The 18369-nt window shown below is 40.4% G+C and overlaps 1 protein-coding gene across 1 annotated transcript in view; it reads left to right on the top strand.

Annotated features, from left to right (window-relative positions):
* Positions 1-16277, top strand: part of MPHOSPH10 (M-phase phosphoprotein 10) — a 320554-nt gene extending 304277 nt beyond the window's left edge. Inside the window, exon 11 of the mRNA XM_044078547.1 lies at positions 15801-16277. Within this exon, the coding sequence (XP_043934482.1) occupies positions 15801-15950 (150 nt within the window). The 3' untranslated portion in view covers positions 15951-16277. The remainder of the gene's footprint in view (positions 1-15800) is intronic.
* The last annotated feature ends 2092 nt before the right edge of the window (positions 16278-18369 follow it).

Here is an 18369-nt window from a genome sequence, read left to right as displayed (position 1 = left end):
ATAAGATACATCCTAAAATGATCAACTACATTACAGTGACAGACCACTTTGCAATTAAGCCATGATAAAGGACAAATTATTATTCCAGGGATAAAAATTCAAAGGGGGATATTCCAGCATGACTCTGTCACCGCTGCTATTCTGCCTTGCCCTTAACCCATTAAGCTGTCTACTTAACAACTTAGGTCATGGCTATAATTTGGCTCCTAGAAAACAACAGTGTAAAGACTTCTCATCTTCTCTTTGTCTATGACTTAAAATTGTTTAGCTCATCAGATGATGAACTGAAAGCACAAATGCAAGTCATCAAAACTTTTTCAGATGATATAAATGTCATTTGGTCTTGATAAATGTGCAAAAGCAACAAAACTGCAGCACCAAGAAAACATCAGTTTGTGACAAGAATGTGATATAAAAGAACTTGAGCAAGAGGGAGTGTATAAATATTTGTGAAGTGAGAAAGGATCAACAATAAAACATGAACAAATGTGAATAAAACTTAGTCAGGAATACTTTAGAAGACTTAAAATACTCCTGAAAACAGCACTGACATCTAGGAGCAAAATCCAAGCTATAAACCAATTTGCTCTTCCTGTCCTAACTTACAGTTTTGTAGTGATTGACTGGCCCCAAAACGTGTTGGATAGATTAGATAGGAAAACAAGAAGGATGCTTCATGCTGACCAAATGATTTATAAAAATCAGTGCATACCAAGATTATATATCCCCGTTCCGAAGGAGGGATGGGCCTCCTTGAAATTGATAAAATGTGTAAATCTGCAATCATTGGACTTCACACATAATCTGCTGACCTCAGGAGACTCAAATGTAGTGAAAGTTTTGAAGCATTAGGAGAATAAATGTAAGATGACTTCCCTGCTTAGTCTAGCAGAAGCATATTGGAGTCAAGCAGGAATGGAAATCAAATTGCAAGTAGATAAAAATCAGGCAGCAACTGAATGTGCCAAAAAACAAAAAGAATATAAGGTGAAGGACCAGATGAGAAGGCAAAAAATGTGGAAAATGCATAAATATAGTTGCAAGTATAGAAAACTTCTGGAAAAAACTCATGTCAATCAGAAACGAACACCGGAATAGTTAAGGAGAGGCGAGTTCAAACCATGAGATGAAAGGTTAATATTGGTGGCACACGATGGTGGGCTACTACACGTTGGTTTACAAAGTCTATTGAACATGTGGGAGTAACAGACAAATGTAGGTTTTTTTAAAACAGAGTTGGAAACAATTGGACACTCTTTGCTGGTTGGGACATACTAATGGCAGAAGGACTGTATACTGAAAGGCATAACAATGTGGCAAGACTGTAACACTGGATTTGTGCAAACATTATAGTATTGAAGTCACTGAAAAACAGTGGAAACATGAGCCACAAAGCATCACAGAAAATGATGCAGTCTACATCACTTGGGATCATCCATTACCAATAGTACAAAAGATAGATGCTAGAAAACCGGACATAGTGGTCCATGCAAAGAAGGCAAAAGTAGCATTGAGCATTGAAATCTCCACACCCAGTGACTAGTGTCTTGCATACAGAGACACACAAAGTCATAAAATATCAGGATGTGCAGGCAGAAATGAGAACAATGGGGAAGAAAGATACCTACAACAGTTCTAATAATAGCAGGAGCAACAGGTCTTATAAAAAATAATTTACAATCGTATTTAGATATGTTACCAATGCCTCCTCTGTACGAATTGCAGGAGGAGGCATTACTGTGCACATTGCGTGTGCTGTGAAGAGCACTTCTAGCTGACATCAAAGACTGAAACAGTACTAATTTCATAAACTTGAATCATGCTTTGACTTAGGAAAGGGGTCGATTCCCATCATGGTATTAGAAACCCAAAAGATTTGGAGGAATTAAAAAGGGAGAGACATGAAATTCTAATCATGGTGTTAGAAACCCAAAAGATTTGGAGAAATGAAAAGGAAGAGATGTAACCTCAGAGTAAAACAAAGTTAAGAAAAGCCTCTAATCGGAACCCCCCCCCCCCCAGCCCAGATGCAGTACCTAACTTTTGGTTAAAGTATTAACATCTTTGCATGAAGATTTAGCCATGAGTAAGAGCTATTTATATGTGCACCCCAGACACCAACCTGGCTAACAACAGGAAAAACAATGCTCCTACTTAAGAGTGACCCTGCAAGATACCCTAAAAATTATAGACCAATAACTCGCCTTCCGACGATGTGTAAACTATACACTGAAATTGATGCCGACAGAGTTTATAGTCATTTAGAAGAAAACTCAATTATGGAAGCAGAAAAAAAGGCAATAAAAGAAAGTCCTATGGGAACAATCATTTGTTGTTAAATAGTCATAGTGGAGAATTGTAAAAAAGGAGAAGAGCCTAAGTATGGCATGGATCGACTACAAAAAGCATTTGATAATATCCCACATTCATGGATAAGAGTGCTTAAAAATGTATAAGATACACCCAACACTAATCCGACTACATTACAGTGACCAGGAAGCAGTGGCAGACAACTTTGCAATTAAGCCATGATAAAGGATAAGTTATTATCCAGGGATAAAAATTCAAAGGGAAGTATTCCAGGGTGACTTTTTGTCACAGCTGCTATTTTGTCTTGCCCTTAACCCATTAAGCTGTCTACGTAACAGCTTAGGCCATGGCTATAATTTGGCTCCTAGAAAGCAACAAAGTGTAAAGACTTATCTTTTTGTTGATGATTTAAAAACTGTATAGCTCATCAGATGAGGAACTGAAAGCACAACTGCAAGTTATCAAAACTTGTAACTCCGTACAAATTGCAAAGTGCTACAGCTCACCATGCAGATAGCTGGTGTTCAGTACATCTGCAGATAGTTTGCAGTTACAGTGCATACTGCAGAAAAAGAGGCACAGCGACAGAAGAAAGACTTTCGGGCTTATGTCTTGCACTTTTACCTGTGAATAAATCGGGACCTAAGCCACCCTCGCCACACATGCACATGGCACGTAGGTTAAACTTGGCTTCGGTCTTGTTTCCTTTACAGAAATATTGCAGCATAGCAGGATCAGCAAAGCACTATAACATGAAACATTACGTTAACAATTCTTAACATTTTTATGAACTTTGACAGTATTGATCATGATAGACTTCCACTCTGAAGTATGTAATTTGTCTAGAAATTCTAACCCGTTTTATCAAGCACTACATTGAAAGCTTCTCTGATGTTATCTCTGCATCCACAAGACATTCTCCACTAACCAGTAATATCACACAGTTATCTACAGCATAACATAAAGATCTAACTTTAATGCCAAAACTACATTTCTTTATTGTACCAGTTAGAATTGCTAAGAAACACTGGCATAATCAATTATTTCTCATTCTACTGCTGTAACTGCCTTTGCTTTTAAAAAAGTAAAAATGTACATATTCTGACATAGCTTACGTGCCTTGCCAAATGTTTATAACTATTTTTTGTATTCCATTGTGTTTCTTTTTTGAAGTGTATCTTTTTTTCACAGACCACCACTGAAAGGGGCCTTTGATTAGGCTCAGTTGGACTGTCCCTGTTAACCAAGTTAATTTGCTCGTGTGTGTATAAACAGACACATTGTGTGCGCGTGCACATGTGTGCGTATATGTGTGTGTGTATATATACTGGCAGTTTATGAGATCAAGGGTAGGTTTAACTGCAACTCTAAAGGTGTTATTTATCTGGCTGTGTTTGTTATGCAAAATTTTTTATATAGGTAAAACGGCACGCAGATTTAGAGACTATATGAGCATATTTATAGTGTTAATAAATTCCATGTTCATAATGTCTTAGCCAGATATTATATGACCTTCCCAGAACATCATTTTAAATTCAAAACAATTGAGCAAGTTTTGCCTGATGAAAGCAGGGGGGGCTTGGACTCTTAAACTGTAACACTGTGAACTTAAGTGGCAAGTTTGATTAAATGCGTATAACTTTCCTGGGTTGAATGATACATGCTCAATACAGTGCTTATTAAAACTGAAGGTACTGGATAGATAATATATTTGGTTTTAAGTGTTTATATGTGATGGTTTTATGGTTGTGTTTTCTGTTTTATCATATTATGTGGTAGCCAGGTACTTTTATGAATGAATTGATTGCTTATTTTAGTTAGTTGTAGTTCAGTCTTTGAACCACAAGATGATGGTGTTTTTAAAGATTTATTTCAGTGATGTAATTTCCCTTTGGGTCACATGATTTAATGGAGGGCTGTTTAAACTGTGTTCTTTAATTTGCTCTTATTGTTTAAAGAAGTTCGTTTTAATAAACTCTGACAAAAGCGACATCATTTAAATTTTAGTGTATGATTCTTGATTTACTCTTCCGCTTCTTCTTAATACTTGTATTAGCAGTGCTAAAATGGCTTTTAAGCAGGGGGCAAGCCTTCCTGTCCCGCCCAGCGCCCTCTAATTTGGTATCCGAGCTCCAAGATTGCGCAGTAGCTGTAACCCCAAATATTGAAGGTCTTAAACGTGTGATAAGTAAGTTGTGGTTCAAAAAAACTAATTCTGAAACTCACTGCTGCACTATTAGTGTTTCTTTCCAGGGGAACACCTCCAGTATTCTGTTGCTTGTAAATACAAATTTCAAGATCACTGTACTTCAGAGTAGAAGGATGCTTAGAGATAGTAGAACTTTGGTCTTGGCATACATCTCTCTCGCATTCACAGTTGTAGTTCCTCTTTTCCCAAGGATGACTTTTACAATCCTTGGAATTTTAACAGACATCTTTGTAATTGTTCTTTATTAATTACTCGTTTTATTACCTGTATAACATTCATGTTAAAAATATCTTTATATGTATGGCTTTGGTGCTACACTTTTCTACATCCAAGTTTTTTCTAATTCATTTGTTAACCAGCTAAAACAAAGTTTCTATTTTCCAGGGGTGACGAGGAAGCTTAGTCATACTACTTGCAAACGACAAATAAGAAAGGCCCAAAACTTATACGTTTGTCCCAAGTATCCAACCTAAACTGTAACCACTGTATGGTATTGTCTACTCATAATCTATGTTCATCATATTTATCACTGCTGCAGTAGTCTTAGAATATATGAATTATATTCTACCAAGGATATAACAGCCAGACGGCTTCCAAAGCTTCAGGGCACCTTCCACTCACCAGTATGTCAAGCAACTTGAGCTAAGCTGACTAAAAGACATGTTTGGTCATGAAGCCCTTCAGAGCTTTACTACCACTGAAGAATACACTCCTCTGAGGCTTTTGAGGATCGATAGTCCGCTTGTGCTTTTCTTTGATGGGCAGACAAGTTCTCTTTGGGGAAAATCCATTTTCTTAAATTTGTTGTGGTTTTATTACTCTCCTCTTCAGGAAAGTTAGTTTAAAGCTAGTAGTGGTGGTGTTTAATGGACTGCTTCAGATTGTAACATACTTTTAAATGAAGCACTCTTTTTTTTTTTTTTTTTTTTTTTTTTTTTTTTTTTTTTCCTGTCATTTTAAAAGTAGTATAAAGTAACTTGAGACATATTCTCTGTGGAGAAATTGTGTTTGTTTCCTTTGTGGGGCTGCTATAGTGTTTTAAAGTGCTTTATACTGTGTTTTTTGTTTAACTTTTGTGGACTAGTTTTACTGGCATTTGCTGCTTGTCCTCATAAGGAAAGCGGCACCATTTGTGGCTTGGCCATGAAACAGACTGCTGGTCCCACAGTTGGTCATTCTTTCAGCTACAAGAAAAAAAAGTTAAGCAAACAACCTTTGCCACTACAGCAGGCTAGCAACTTGCCTCAGCCACAGGTAGATGACTCTGCTCTGGCCATTTGTTGTACCTAGATCACTTCTCGTTTAACCCAGATCCCTCTGGTGTAGCACCAACAGCCACTTTTGACAAGGGAGTAGCCACTTTTTCTGCAGCTGTTGGGAGTCCTCTTAGTAGGCAAGGGGGAGCCAATCTTGTCAATCCAGGGAGAGGAAACAGTGAAGGCTTCCCTGTTGTGCCAAAATGCTGTGCCCATCCCTGGGGAAGTAACTGCTGTTATTAGTAACTTGGGCCATTTTTCCTTTTAAAATGAAATGAAGCAAAGCATGTAGCTACTCCTCAAATTTCTGTAGACAGGAGTACTTGATCTGGCTTGGGGCTTAATTCAGTTTATTGATCCTTCTTGTAAAGTAGTTTCTGGTAAAAGAAAGAGGGATTCCTCTCTTCCTAAAAATGGTCAAGATTATGAATCTGAACAGGAAGATACATAGGAAGACTCATAGGAAAGCTCAGTTTTTCTCTCTCCCTGGGGAGGGGGCTTTTTCCATGAGACTGTTACTAGAATGTGCCAGTATTTTCACACTGAGGTTTCTCAGTTCCTTACAAAATACTGAGTTATTACAGAAGGATTTTCCAGCACCTACACCTGTTCCTTTTTGTTTTGCCAGTTTTAGAAAATGTGTGCGTTACTGCATGCAATTTTCCTGTTAGTCAACTAGCTGCCCCTTAAAAAGCAGGCAGGATGTATAAAGTTCCTCATTCTTTTACATTTCTATACACTATTCCCAAAGCTGGCCCAAAAGCTATAGTCTTAATTGGTGCCACTGCAGTTAAGCACTTAGTTCCAGTTCTAATTTTTCTAAGGATTGGAAAATTATTGATAGGTATGGGGACATTATATTCTTCTGCAACTTTGATTTTCAGAATTTTGAATGGTCAGATTCTTAAGTGAGTTTATGACGACAAATTTTGAAGGTATGAGGAATGTTTTATCTGCAGTTTTGTCTTGTGAAGTAAAATCTGCTTTAAATAACTTCAGTTTATTCTTTTGCACAGGTCACTGCTTATTGTTTGCAGTATGTGTTTGACATTGTTGACAGTTCTTCCAGAGTTATGGCTGCTGATACTGTTATAAGGAGGTTTTGCATGGCTGTATTCTCTGAACCTTCCAGATGATGCTAAAAATTAGATTTTCAAATTTTCCCTTGGATAGAAATTTAGTGTTTGGTCCCTCTGCTGCAGAAATGATCAAAAAGTATGACAGCAACTGCAGGCTGGTCCAGGGAATCTCTAAGACTGGTTGGCCCTCCTTTTCCAAATTGCCCAAGCAATTTCTTTCATCTCTTCCATTTTTGGCAAAAAACAGAATAAAGTCTCATCAGAATTCCGGTATTCAGATGTTTAAGAAGGAATGGGAATGGAGTTCCAAAAAGAAGTCTTTAACCTCCCAAAAACCAAGGACAATCAAGTATGTCTGAATGACTGTTCAAGAGACCTTGTGACCCACTCCCACCCTGAGCCCCTTTTTCTTCCAGAAAGTCTTAATCTCCATTTTTCTCTGTGACAACAGATTGCTTTGGACATTTGAGTTCTGAATGTTATTCTTAAAGGTTACAGGTGGCAGTGGGAGGAAATTCCTTCTTTCCAGGTGGTCATTGCTCATCCTCTTGATCAGACTGTTTTGACTCCACCTGTTCTTCATTTTATGCTGTCCCAAGGACTGGCAGAAACAGTTTCTCCTTCCCAAGTGGGGAATCCCAAGTGGGGAATTTTTTTTTATTCAAGGATGTTCCTAGTGCCAGAGAAAATGCTTGTAGGCATGTTCTAAACCAGTTTGTGATGATCCCCTAATTCATAATGATGTAACTTCACAACATGTTGCCTCCTTTTCATCTTTCAAGTTTCCTGTTAACACTAGTCATATAAGATGCTGATCATCACATCCCTACTTTGTTTGGATCACATTCAGTTCTTTACCTTAGCCTTTGGACTTTCAACTTCACCAAGAGTGTTCACAAAGTGTCTAGCAACAGTTATAGCTTATTGCAAGCTACACTGTATCCACATTTTCCCCCTATTTAGATGACTTGTTTATCTTTGCAGAGTCTTTTTTCAAAGTGTCAGGAATTTCTTTCTTGGATTATAAATTTTTACACAAACTAGGATTCTAGGAAGCTGGTCAAAGTCTTTCCTGACTCCCTCTTACAGAATTGTGTTCCTGGGTTGTCAACTAGACACCTCAGTTCAAGAGCTTTTTTTCCACAAGAAAAAATAGATCCTTATTTAGATCTGTTTCTAATGTTTTCCTCTCAGACTTTGGTCACTGAAAGTGGATACCTCAGGATTTTTGGTCTCATAGCATCTGTGATTCCCATTATATCCCTGGCAAGACTCCATATGAGAAAGGTACAGTGGTATCTATAATCTCTTTGGTCCCAGCATCGGCCCCCTTTATCTTTTCAAATCCCAGTGCTGGGGCTGGTCAGAAGAGAAATATTTTGGTGGAGACAACAGATATCCCTAAACCAGGTGTCCCTTTCTCCCTTTCTTCTTCAAAGCAGTCAGTCACCACAGATATTTTGAACCTTGCTTGGGAGCAGTTTCAAAAGGGATAAAAGTGCAGGGGTGTGGGACTTAAAGGACAGATGCACACACATAAATATGTTAGGAGTTGGTTGCCTTGATCAAGGCTGTCAACTCTCAGAATCATCTTTGGCCCTTGGAACCTCTTCAAAGTGATTTCAGACAATACCACAGTCATATCTCTCAACTGTACAGATTTCTGAAGAATGTCCAGATTTTTGCCTCATATTTTTGGTTTGTTCCTTATAAAATTTTGTTTTTTCTTGCAAATCATTGGCAACTCATTGAGGATTGAATTCAGAAAATGACATACATTTGAATTTTAGACTTTATAGTTTTCAGGAAATTCCTGGTAAAGCAAAATATGATCGGATGTTGTCTGTCTTCATCAAACCTGTGGGTTTCTGTTCCAAACTTGGAACTGACAAGGCCATCAGGAAGCTTAAGATTACAAAGCTAGAGCTACTCCCACCCTACCCATAATGCATAGCTCCTCTCCTTTGAGATATAGATCTTGTTTGCCGTGATCAGTTAGATCTCCTCTGCTAGTGACTTTTTGGGTCATAAGTGACTACATTTTTTTCCCTTAGTTTTTCTAAAATTTTTGATAGTTGTGCTTTGTCCTTGTGCATGTGGTCATCACAACTTTCTTTTTCCCCCTTTTTCTCTCTCTCCTTTCTCACCATGTCATACTGACTTCGATGAAGGGGAGGAGTCCCCCAGATCTCCACCTGATGTTTCATTTGGAGATACATTAGAGATTCTTAGGCAGAGAGGTGGTTGGTTGGCCCCAAATCCCACCTTGGATGAGTTGGTATTCTTGGAGGCTTTCGGGACTGACCCATCTACATCCTGGGTGTCCCCCCTTGTAAATCCCGTCATGGACCTGGTATCTGCGCATGCATGGAGGGAACCAGACGCTGCAGAACCTATACCAAAAAGAGCAACCAAGATCTTTAGTGCCCCCAAGGATAGACCTCACTGTGGACAAAGGGCATTCCAGTAAATGCATGATGGTGGCAGCGGTGGCCACCAAGAAAGAGCTTGCAAGGAGTCTAGGGCTATGGACAGATTTGGAAAAAGGGTCTACACTTCTTTCACTTTTGCCCTCCAAGCATTGAATTACCTTGCCCATTTTACCAGGCTATAGAGGGACTTGCATGAACTCTCCAGCTCTGGCCCTGAGTCCATGATGCTGGAGGATTGGACTTCCTTTACCTCCCATATGGCCCCTCTTCAGTCCATTTCCAGTGCGTCCATGAGGCTTATCTCTCATGCAGCTGAGGGTACCTCTACAGCGGCCAGTTCCGGCATTGCTATTCGTTGCCATGCCTGGATGCTGCTATATAATTTTGTGGAACCCTTTAAGGCGTCTTTTGGCAATGCCCCCTTTGACTGTTCCTGTCTTTTTGGACTGACTGTATGCTACACACTTTCCAGCAGTGAAAAAGACTGAAAGACCCTGTCTGTCATCAGGATCCACTTTTCTACCCCACAAAGGTCCTTCCCCAGGAATCAGTGCGGGGGAAAGAAGTTGTGGTCCTTTCTAGGACGCTCAAGGAGATTTTTCCCCCAGGGGCAGACAGGGGAATAATTCCAGTGATAGACGCTGCCCTCGGGGCAGAGGAGGTCCGCTGAATCAGGGTTTTTGAGATTCTCCTTCAGAGAAATCCTTCCAGCACTCCGAGGTATTGCCCGACTGTCTCTCTCTGAAGGCAGTCAGAGGACGATGCTCCTTGCATCGCAGTGCCTGGTTAGCCATCTTGAATGACCATTGGGTGCAAAGTGTTGTATAAAGAGGCTACTCCAGTCCCTTTTTAAAATCCCCTTGAGCCCAAACACCACCTCCCCAATGTCCCACCCAATCAGAGGGAGGCAGCAACTTTGGAATTAGCAAAGTTGCTCCAAAAAAGAGTCATCCAAGAGGTTCCCTCAGTCCAGCATGGATCAGGGATTTACTCCAGATTCTTTTTAGTTCCAAAGAAAATAGGAGAGGTCAGGCCCATACTGAACCTGGCTTACCTGAACAAATCAGTGCGACATACAAAGTTCAGGATGGTCACAGTTCAGTCTATCCTTAGCCTCCTACAGAAGGACGATAGGATGTGATAGTACATCAAAGTGAGCAGATGCTCCAGAAGATATCTCCCTTTCTGGCAGGGAGCCAGTCACTACCAATTCCGCATGCTTCCATTTGGTCTTACCACAGCCCCCAGGGTGTTCACCAAATGAATGCAGACAGCACAGATTCCAAGTGTTTCCTTACCTGGACTACTGGTTCCTAGTTGCATCAACCAGGCATCTACTGATCCAGGCCAGGGATTTCCTCTTTCAACTAGCCCCTACCTTAGGGATCACTATAAACCTCCAGAAGTCACAGTTACAACCTTGAAAATGATAGATTTTATAGGGGCTCGCTTGGGCACAACCAGAACCCTGGCTTTTCTTCCACTGGACAGGATTCTCTCTCTGCAGACACATATGTAAATGTTACAGGTACCAGTCCCTACAGCAAGTCTGGTTCCCAGGGTTGAGTTCTTTGGCTGCAGCAATTACCTTACTACCAACAGCTTGCTTACATATGGGAATTCTCTAGTGGATATTGTCTGTCCAGTGATCAATTCTGCATCACCACCTCTATCATCCTTTGAAACTGTCCTGGATGTGCAGGAACTCACTTTTGTGGTGGCTTCACACTCCAGAAGCATCTCCGGGTTGACCTTTTATTCTTCCTACTCCCAGCACCACGTTGACCACAGACATTCCCAGCTGGGGTTGGGAGGACATTACCTAGGACCTACAGTCCAAGGCATGTGGACTCCTCAGGAGACCAATCTGCATTATCAATGTCCTAGAGATGAGGGATGTTCTAGGGTTGCAAGCCCATCACTCCCTTCCTCTGGGGACAATTGCGATTCAGACCAATGACATGTTAATTTGTGTGGTATCTCATCAAACAAGGTGGAAACAAGTCTTTCCCTCTTTGTTGAGAAATGAGAGTGTGGCAATGGGCACTCTCTACCAACTGCTTTCTAGTTCTGACGCACATTTCGAGGGAGCACAACATACTGACTGGGACAGGCTCAGCAGGCTTCTTCTGATGCCTCACGAGTGGTTTTTGAATCACTCAGTGGCAAACCAGATCTTCCTCAGATGGGGTCAACCCTGCTGTGACCTTTTTGCCTCCCCTTATAACAAGTGCAGCAGGTACTTTGCCCTGATACCCTCAACAGGGGTAGTCACCAAGAGATTTTCTAGTCCATGCTTGGTCTCCCTGTCTACTTTATACCTTTCCGCCTGTCCCCGTAATTCCCAAATTTCTTCAGAAGGCACACAGGTTGAAGAACAAAGTGATTCTCATTGCCATTTTTGGCCTTGACTGGTTTGGTTCACCTTCCTTTGGTCTCGCCTAATTTGCCCTCCGTGGACCCTGAAACCACATCGGTACCTTCTGTCTCACCCATCAGGGCAAATTCACCCAGATCTTCCCAGTTTATGACTAATGTCATGGTTTCTCCAATTACGATGCTGGCTTTAGACACTCCAGGCTTTCTTCTTTCCAGAAGATTATTTTCTTCCCATGTCTTCTACCCAAAAAATGTATAAAAGTAGATGGAAAGGGTTTTCCATCTGGGCCCAACAGCATCACATTGATCTGATTACAGTGCCCATTTTGGCAGTTTTAGATTTTCTTGCTAGCCTTTTTCATTCAGAGGCCAGTTTCTCTACTGTCATAGTTCAGCTAGCAGCCATTTCTATCAGAGAAAATGATATGTCTTTGGCTTCTTGCAGACTTTGCAAAGCCTTTCTCAAGGGTACCTTCCTCCTTTGACCTCCTATCAAGGATCCTACTCCTTCGTGGGATCTTACATTAGTAGTACAAACCTTGACTTTACCCCTTTTGAACCTGCTGCTAAAGGTGATTCAAAATTCCTGTTCTGGAAAACAGCCTTTCTAGTGGCCAGTACTTCGGCCAGGAGAGTTTCTGAACTTCAGGCGCTTCCGTCTAAACCTCCCTATCTTATTTTTCATAAAGACAGGGTTATTTTACATGCAAATCCCTTTTTCTTACCAAAGGTTGCATCAGTCAATACTATTAATCAATCTATTAACTTCCCTGTATTTTTTCTGAACTTACACAATAAGAGTGAATATATGTTCCATCTTTTGGACATTTATAGTAGTTTGTCACTTTCTTAGAATCCAGAAAAGGGAAAGCAGTTGTTAAAACTGCTGTTGCTTTATTGGCTAATGAGTTTGTAGCACTTGTGTATTCTTTGAATGATGTTTTCCCTTACCCAAAACAGTCAGAACTTGTTCCACGAGATCTGTTGCCATTTCACAGGCTTTCTGGTCTAGGGTTTTCTTAGAAGATATTTGTGCTGCTGTGTCTTGGGCGGATTCCCACACTTTCATTTCACATTACAAGCTTGACATCATATCTAGGAACAGGGCTGCTTTTGGTTCTGCAGTGGTCTGGAATATCCTTGCATAAGGCCACCCAGATCTATGTAGCTGGTTCCACAGGTTTGATTAAGACTGAACAGACAACATCAGATAAAGAAGTTATGTACTCAACATAATGTTCCATCTGTGTCATCTGCTTCAGTCTTCATCAGCCTTCCCTCTTTCCTTATCTGTGAAGGACCTGATGGATTATACTGGGAACCTTTGTTCCGCTGAGCTCTTGAGCAACTTTTTTGCTCTGTTTCTTCTTATAATGCAATTTGTTGTTGATAAAAATTTGCAGCAAACTCAAACTGAGGTATCTCAGAGGAGCTAGGCATTATGGGTAGGGTGGGAGGAGCTCTAGCTTTGGATCCTAAGTTTGCTGACGGCTGTGTTGTTTCCGAGCTTGGAACCCAGATCCGCAGGTTTGATGAAGACTGAAAAGCGGGCAACACATGGAACGTTATGGTGAGTACATAACTTTCTATTCTGTTAATTTTCTAAGTCTGTAAAAGCAATACTTAAAAAAATGTCCCTGTTTTTGGGTCTTGATCCCCCCATTATATATGGCTTTGTCCATATTTCTTGCTCTTAGAGGTTCAGAGGTATGCCATAGTCTTCTGGTACATCAGCAAGCAAGGGGGACTAGGTCACACTCCCTTTGCAGACTAGCCATGTAAGCTGCCATTGCAGCTTCAGTGCACAATTATACTGTACAGGCATTCTACATTTTGTCGGAGCAGAATTGTGTGGCAGACAAGCTGAGCAGAACCAGACAAAACCCTCACAAATGGAAACTAGATTGTGGGGGTCTTCCAAGATTTGATCCATCTGTGGGGAGTTCTTCAAGTAGACCTTTTTGCCTCCTCTTTGAACAATCACCTGGCAAGATTCTGTTCCAAGACTCAGTGCAAGAAGGCCTGGAAGACAGATGCCTTTTCTTTTCTTTGGACAGGAATGTTCCTGTATACTTTTCCACCCTTTCCACTAATATCCAGGAGACTTATGAAGATTCAGAAGGTCTCCATCTATATCATTATGGTGACTCCCTTCTGGCCTAAGCAGCTGTGGTTCTTTCTTCTTTTGGAAATGGCCAGGGGCAATTACCAAAAGCGTCCTCACGACTGCATCCCCTCTCACAAGAACAGGGGTGTTTGATACACTCCAACATCAATTGACTGCCTGGATGAGAAAGTCTTAATTCCTTTTAGGCACCTGTTTACTGAGGATGTGCAGTGGATACTAATGGAGGCAAGAAAGCCTGCTACTAGAAAGTCATATGTTGGCAGATAGAAAAAGGTTTCCTAGTTCATGCCAACAATATAACTAGCACCCATGCAGGGCTAGTTGTTCCCTGTTTTACTATATTTGTGAGAGGTACTATCCCATGGCCTTTCTTATTTCTATGTTAAGGTTCATTTCTCAGCCATTGCAGCAGGTCTGCGCATTCTCTTTCAAGGCAGTCTCCTGTCAAAATGTTCTTGAAAGGGGGGGTTGCATAAGAGGCTGCCAAATAAAACTGGAGATTGATCTCAATTTTCTGTACACTTGCTCCATCTGAGCCAGCTAATCTGTCTGACTTCAGGTTAGTAACATGGAAGACAGTTTTACTGATTTCTCTAAATCCTGCAAGAAGAGAATCAGGGTTGACTCAACACAAGAGCTTGCAACTCAATCTTTTTTCCACAGAGCCATGGTTTATTTGAGAATTAATCCTTTTATGCCTAAAATGGTATCTGAGTTTACCTAGTTTACTGTATGCCAAACTGTCCATCTCACAGTTTTCTTTCCTAAACCTAAAAATGGGGGAGAAGAATGTTCCATACCGTGGATCTCCACAGACAATTCTGGTACTGTCTTGGCAACTAAATCTTTCAGATCTTCAAACCAATTGTTCATTTCTTGTAAACATAAGAATGGACAATCCGTGTCAAAACAGACTATTTCCTATGGTTGTCTAAGGCTATTACCTTTTGTTGTGCACACCATAATAAATCTATTCCAGTCAAGGCCCACTCTGCTAGGGGCTTGGCTTTATCTATGGCTTTTTGGAAAGAGCTGAATTCTAGACGTATTCTAGAAGTTGATACTTGGTCTTCTTTACATACTTTTATAAGACACTGTAAGCTTGATTCCTTCTCTAGGTCTAGATTAGGCTTTGCTAGGACCATTTTTTAGGGCCTCCTAGACCCTTTTCCTTCCACTTCCCAAAAGCAGTTAGCTATGGTAATCTACTCTTGTAGCTATGGCTACTGCAGCAGTGGTCAAAATTATGGACATAGCACAGTTGTGTAAGTTGAACTTAACATAATAGAGGTTTGAATGATCACTACTGTGGTAGCTGCTCTCTCCCTCCCTCCCTCCACCCCCCTTGTTTTTTGGTGTGTTTTTTATGCCAGGGTGAGGACATCTATTTTTTGATGTTCCTAGCATTGTCCTTTTAGGACTCGGCCTCTCTCTCTACTGGCAGGAAAGCTCTGAAGGGCTTATTGCCCAAACTTGTCTTTTAGTTTGTCAGCTCAGTTTGGGCTGCTTCACAGTTTGGACATGTGGAAGGTGCCCTGAAGCTTTGGAAGCTGGCCAGTTTTTATATCCTTGATGGGATATAACCCATATAGCTAAGGCTACTGCAGCAGTGAACATTCGACTATCTACTGTTATGGCAAGTTCAACTTACACAACTGTACTTTCTTTTGAATTAGATTTTAATTTGAGCACAAATTAGCCCATGTGAATGAGCTATTGATGGTTACACAAGACAGCAGTCCCCAATCCTGGGGTATGTGTTGTATTAGGGGGATGTGGTTTGCTCAGTATTGCTACATTTTTTTCTTCTCTAGTTTGATCAAATTTTAGGTGATGAATGTCTGTATTTGGTTGCTTTTTTAACCTACCTCGTAAATCTGGACAAATTGCAGACATTGCCAAGTGGTCGGTATAGTTTTGTAATATTTTTCATAAATAGCTGCAATGAGTAATTTTTAATTTTTTTTTTTTTTTTTTTTTTTTTTTTTTTTATCTCTTGTTTGGCAGGATGACGGCAAAGACAAGTCACTAAAATCTTCACAGGCATTCTTTTCACAGTTGCAAGATCAAGTAAAAATGCAAATCAAAAGTGCAAAAGATATAAAAAAGAAAGACAAGAAACGAACAGAGATTGCTGCCCACAAATTAAAACTGTGAAGACCTGGATTTTGTATATGAATGTGTAGAGCTTTATATATTGTATAATATGAAGCTGAACTGTACTGAGCTAGGGAAAACTGTCGGATATTAAAGTTTGCTATCACTGTTGTATCTGTACAGACATCTTGGGTTATCCTAGGTGGTAAAAAAAAAGTGATGTAGATTATTTGCCAGTTAACTTTGTTCTGCAGAATGTTCAGTGCATTGTAACAACAGAAGAAACAAACTTGTATGTTGTTATTTTTTAATTAGAATATGTATGGTATAGCCAGGATTACTGGCAAAATCTGAACTTTTATTAAAAGATTTTTACTGGATGGGAAAGGTAGTCACACCAGTTCAGTTCATCATGTTCCCTCTTCGGTGGCTTTCATATAGAGCAAAACTGCTATGGTAAAATTTACAGTAAGGAAAAAAAATCAGCATAGCACTGACTTTTCAAAAGCGGACAGAATAATTCCTGTTTTGAATTATGTAGTCTTGGAATTTCTGTCAGCATCCAGGAATCTGTTGATATGACTTTATAAGCCTTCTACAATGGGTAACCCTTTGAATTTCTTAACTCTGTGAGAATGCCAACTTCTGACCCTTGGATATTGTCATGTCATATACTCAGTTAAAAGATTGTTCTCTGATGTACTCCTTAGTTCTTTTCTGCTGCCCTCGCACTTTGATTCTAATTTGTAGCGAACAGCACTGGAAAGTTCCTAAGCATGATGCTTGAAATCATAGTGATCTTCAGAGTTTGTGACCAAGAGGTCACAAACCAGCACCTGCATGGCACTGGCAGTGTTTGTAAATTTTCGTATGGTCACAAGTGCCAAAATGGCAGTTCACCTACCTGCAAAAAATGAAAGAAGCTCAAGGATGTGTCATTTTGTCATAGACGATGGCAGTTTTGGAGGGTGGCCAACATACAGGGCAGCAGGGTTTCTCACATGGTCCACTTTAGTGTCAGGAGAAGGTAAGAATCCAAAGGTCAGATGTCTGGCAAGGTCTCCACAGAATAAGTCCATCCATGATATGATCTCCACAGAAGAAGTCCATCCATGATGTAGCCTTAGGTTACAGATGAGTTATGAAGTCTTTTCTCAACTGATAAGAGATTGATCTTGTATCACCTGAGAAGAGGAAAGCAGGAATCTCATCCTGAGAACCTACATACCTCAGTGTGTTCCAGGGCATCTGCACCAACCTGTTAGTGCTGGAGCATCCAGAGCATGTTTTTGCCAAGTCAGCTGATTCAGAGCAGGTCATTAAGACCCCAGTGAAGTTTTTTTTTTTAAACAGACCTTAACTTGTGACATAGGCAAATTTACATTTATACTAAAGTAATCAAGCCGTATTAAATTAATATTTACAAGCATTATACTTCACATATATTGCTATGTATCGTATAACCTAAGCAACATTACATAAATTATTCAATTCCTACCCTTTTTTAAAACAAGAAACAGCTTTATTAAACCATCACTTACGACGTAAGCAATCATACATTTATATAAATTAAAACAAACCATACTGACACAACACAGTGGGACGACATGATCGACAGACAATGATGCTTTGCCAGAGATGGTCTGCACCTGTTGCCCCTGGGATTCAGGTTACTGGCTAAGGCTCTTGCCACCCCTATAGTGCCTTTTTTAGGCAAAGTTCAAAGGACAAAACCATCACCATAACAGGTATAAGCATACAAAATCTGAAGGTAATGCTACTCAATGCTAGAAGTCTAAACCTCAAAATGCACTCTCTCGAGGCACTCCTAAAAATGGAGAACATCGATATCTGTGCAGTAACTGAGACCTGGTTCAAGGCTCCAGAGAGCACTCCTGCAATACCAGGCTACAACTCTTACCACACTTTTCGGCCACCAAACCAGGACCGAAACACTAAAGGTGGAGGAGTGTCAATATTCACCAAGGATATTCACACCACCAGGCTAGTTGCCCAACACAATACATCTGAAATTCTCCTGGTGCAACTAACACTAGGTAAGACTGCAGTCCAAACTGTAGCTTGCTACAGATCCCCCACCATGCCCCAAGTTTCTCACTACACCTTTCTAAACATACTGGAAGATTTAAGATAGAATCAAACACCCTAATACTGGGTGATTTTAACTACCCTGCCATTAACTGAGAAAACTACTTGTGTACCAACACCTTTGCCCAACGGTTCTTGGAATTTATAAATTCCAACACCCTGGATCAACTAATCCATAGTCCCACCAGAGGCTCCAGTATCCTAGACCTGGTCATTACCAACATGGGAAATCGATGCTCCACATCTATGGTCACCCCCTCGTTAGTCAGGTCTGACCATAAGCTAATCACCCTTAACATCCACATCCCACCCCCACCCCCCAGTAAGGAAACCTCCATAAAAACTTCTCCGAAGCCAACTTCATGCTACT

The sequence above is a fragment of the Protopterus annectens genome, chromosome 7.part1, assembly GCF_019279795.1.
Source record: "Protopterus annectens isolate FY-2018-M chromosome 7.part1, PAN1.0, whole genome shotgun sequence".
NCBI lineage: Eukaryota > Metazoa > Chordata > Ceratodontiformes > Protopteridae > Protopterus > Protopterus annectens.
The sequence above is the reverse complement of the archived record's forward strand: the minus strand, read 5'-3'. Positions and strand labels throughout refer to the sequence as shown.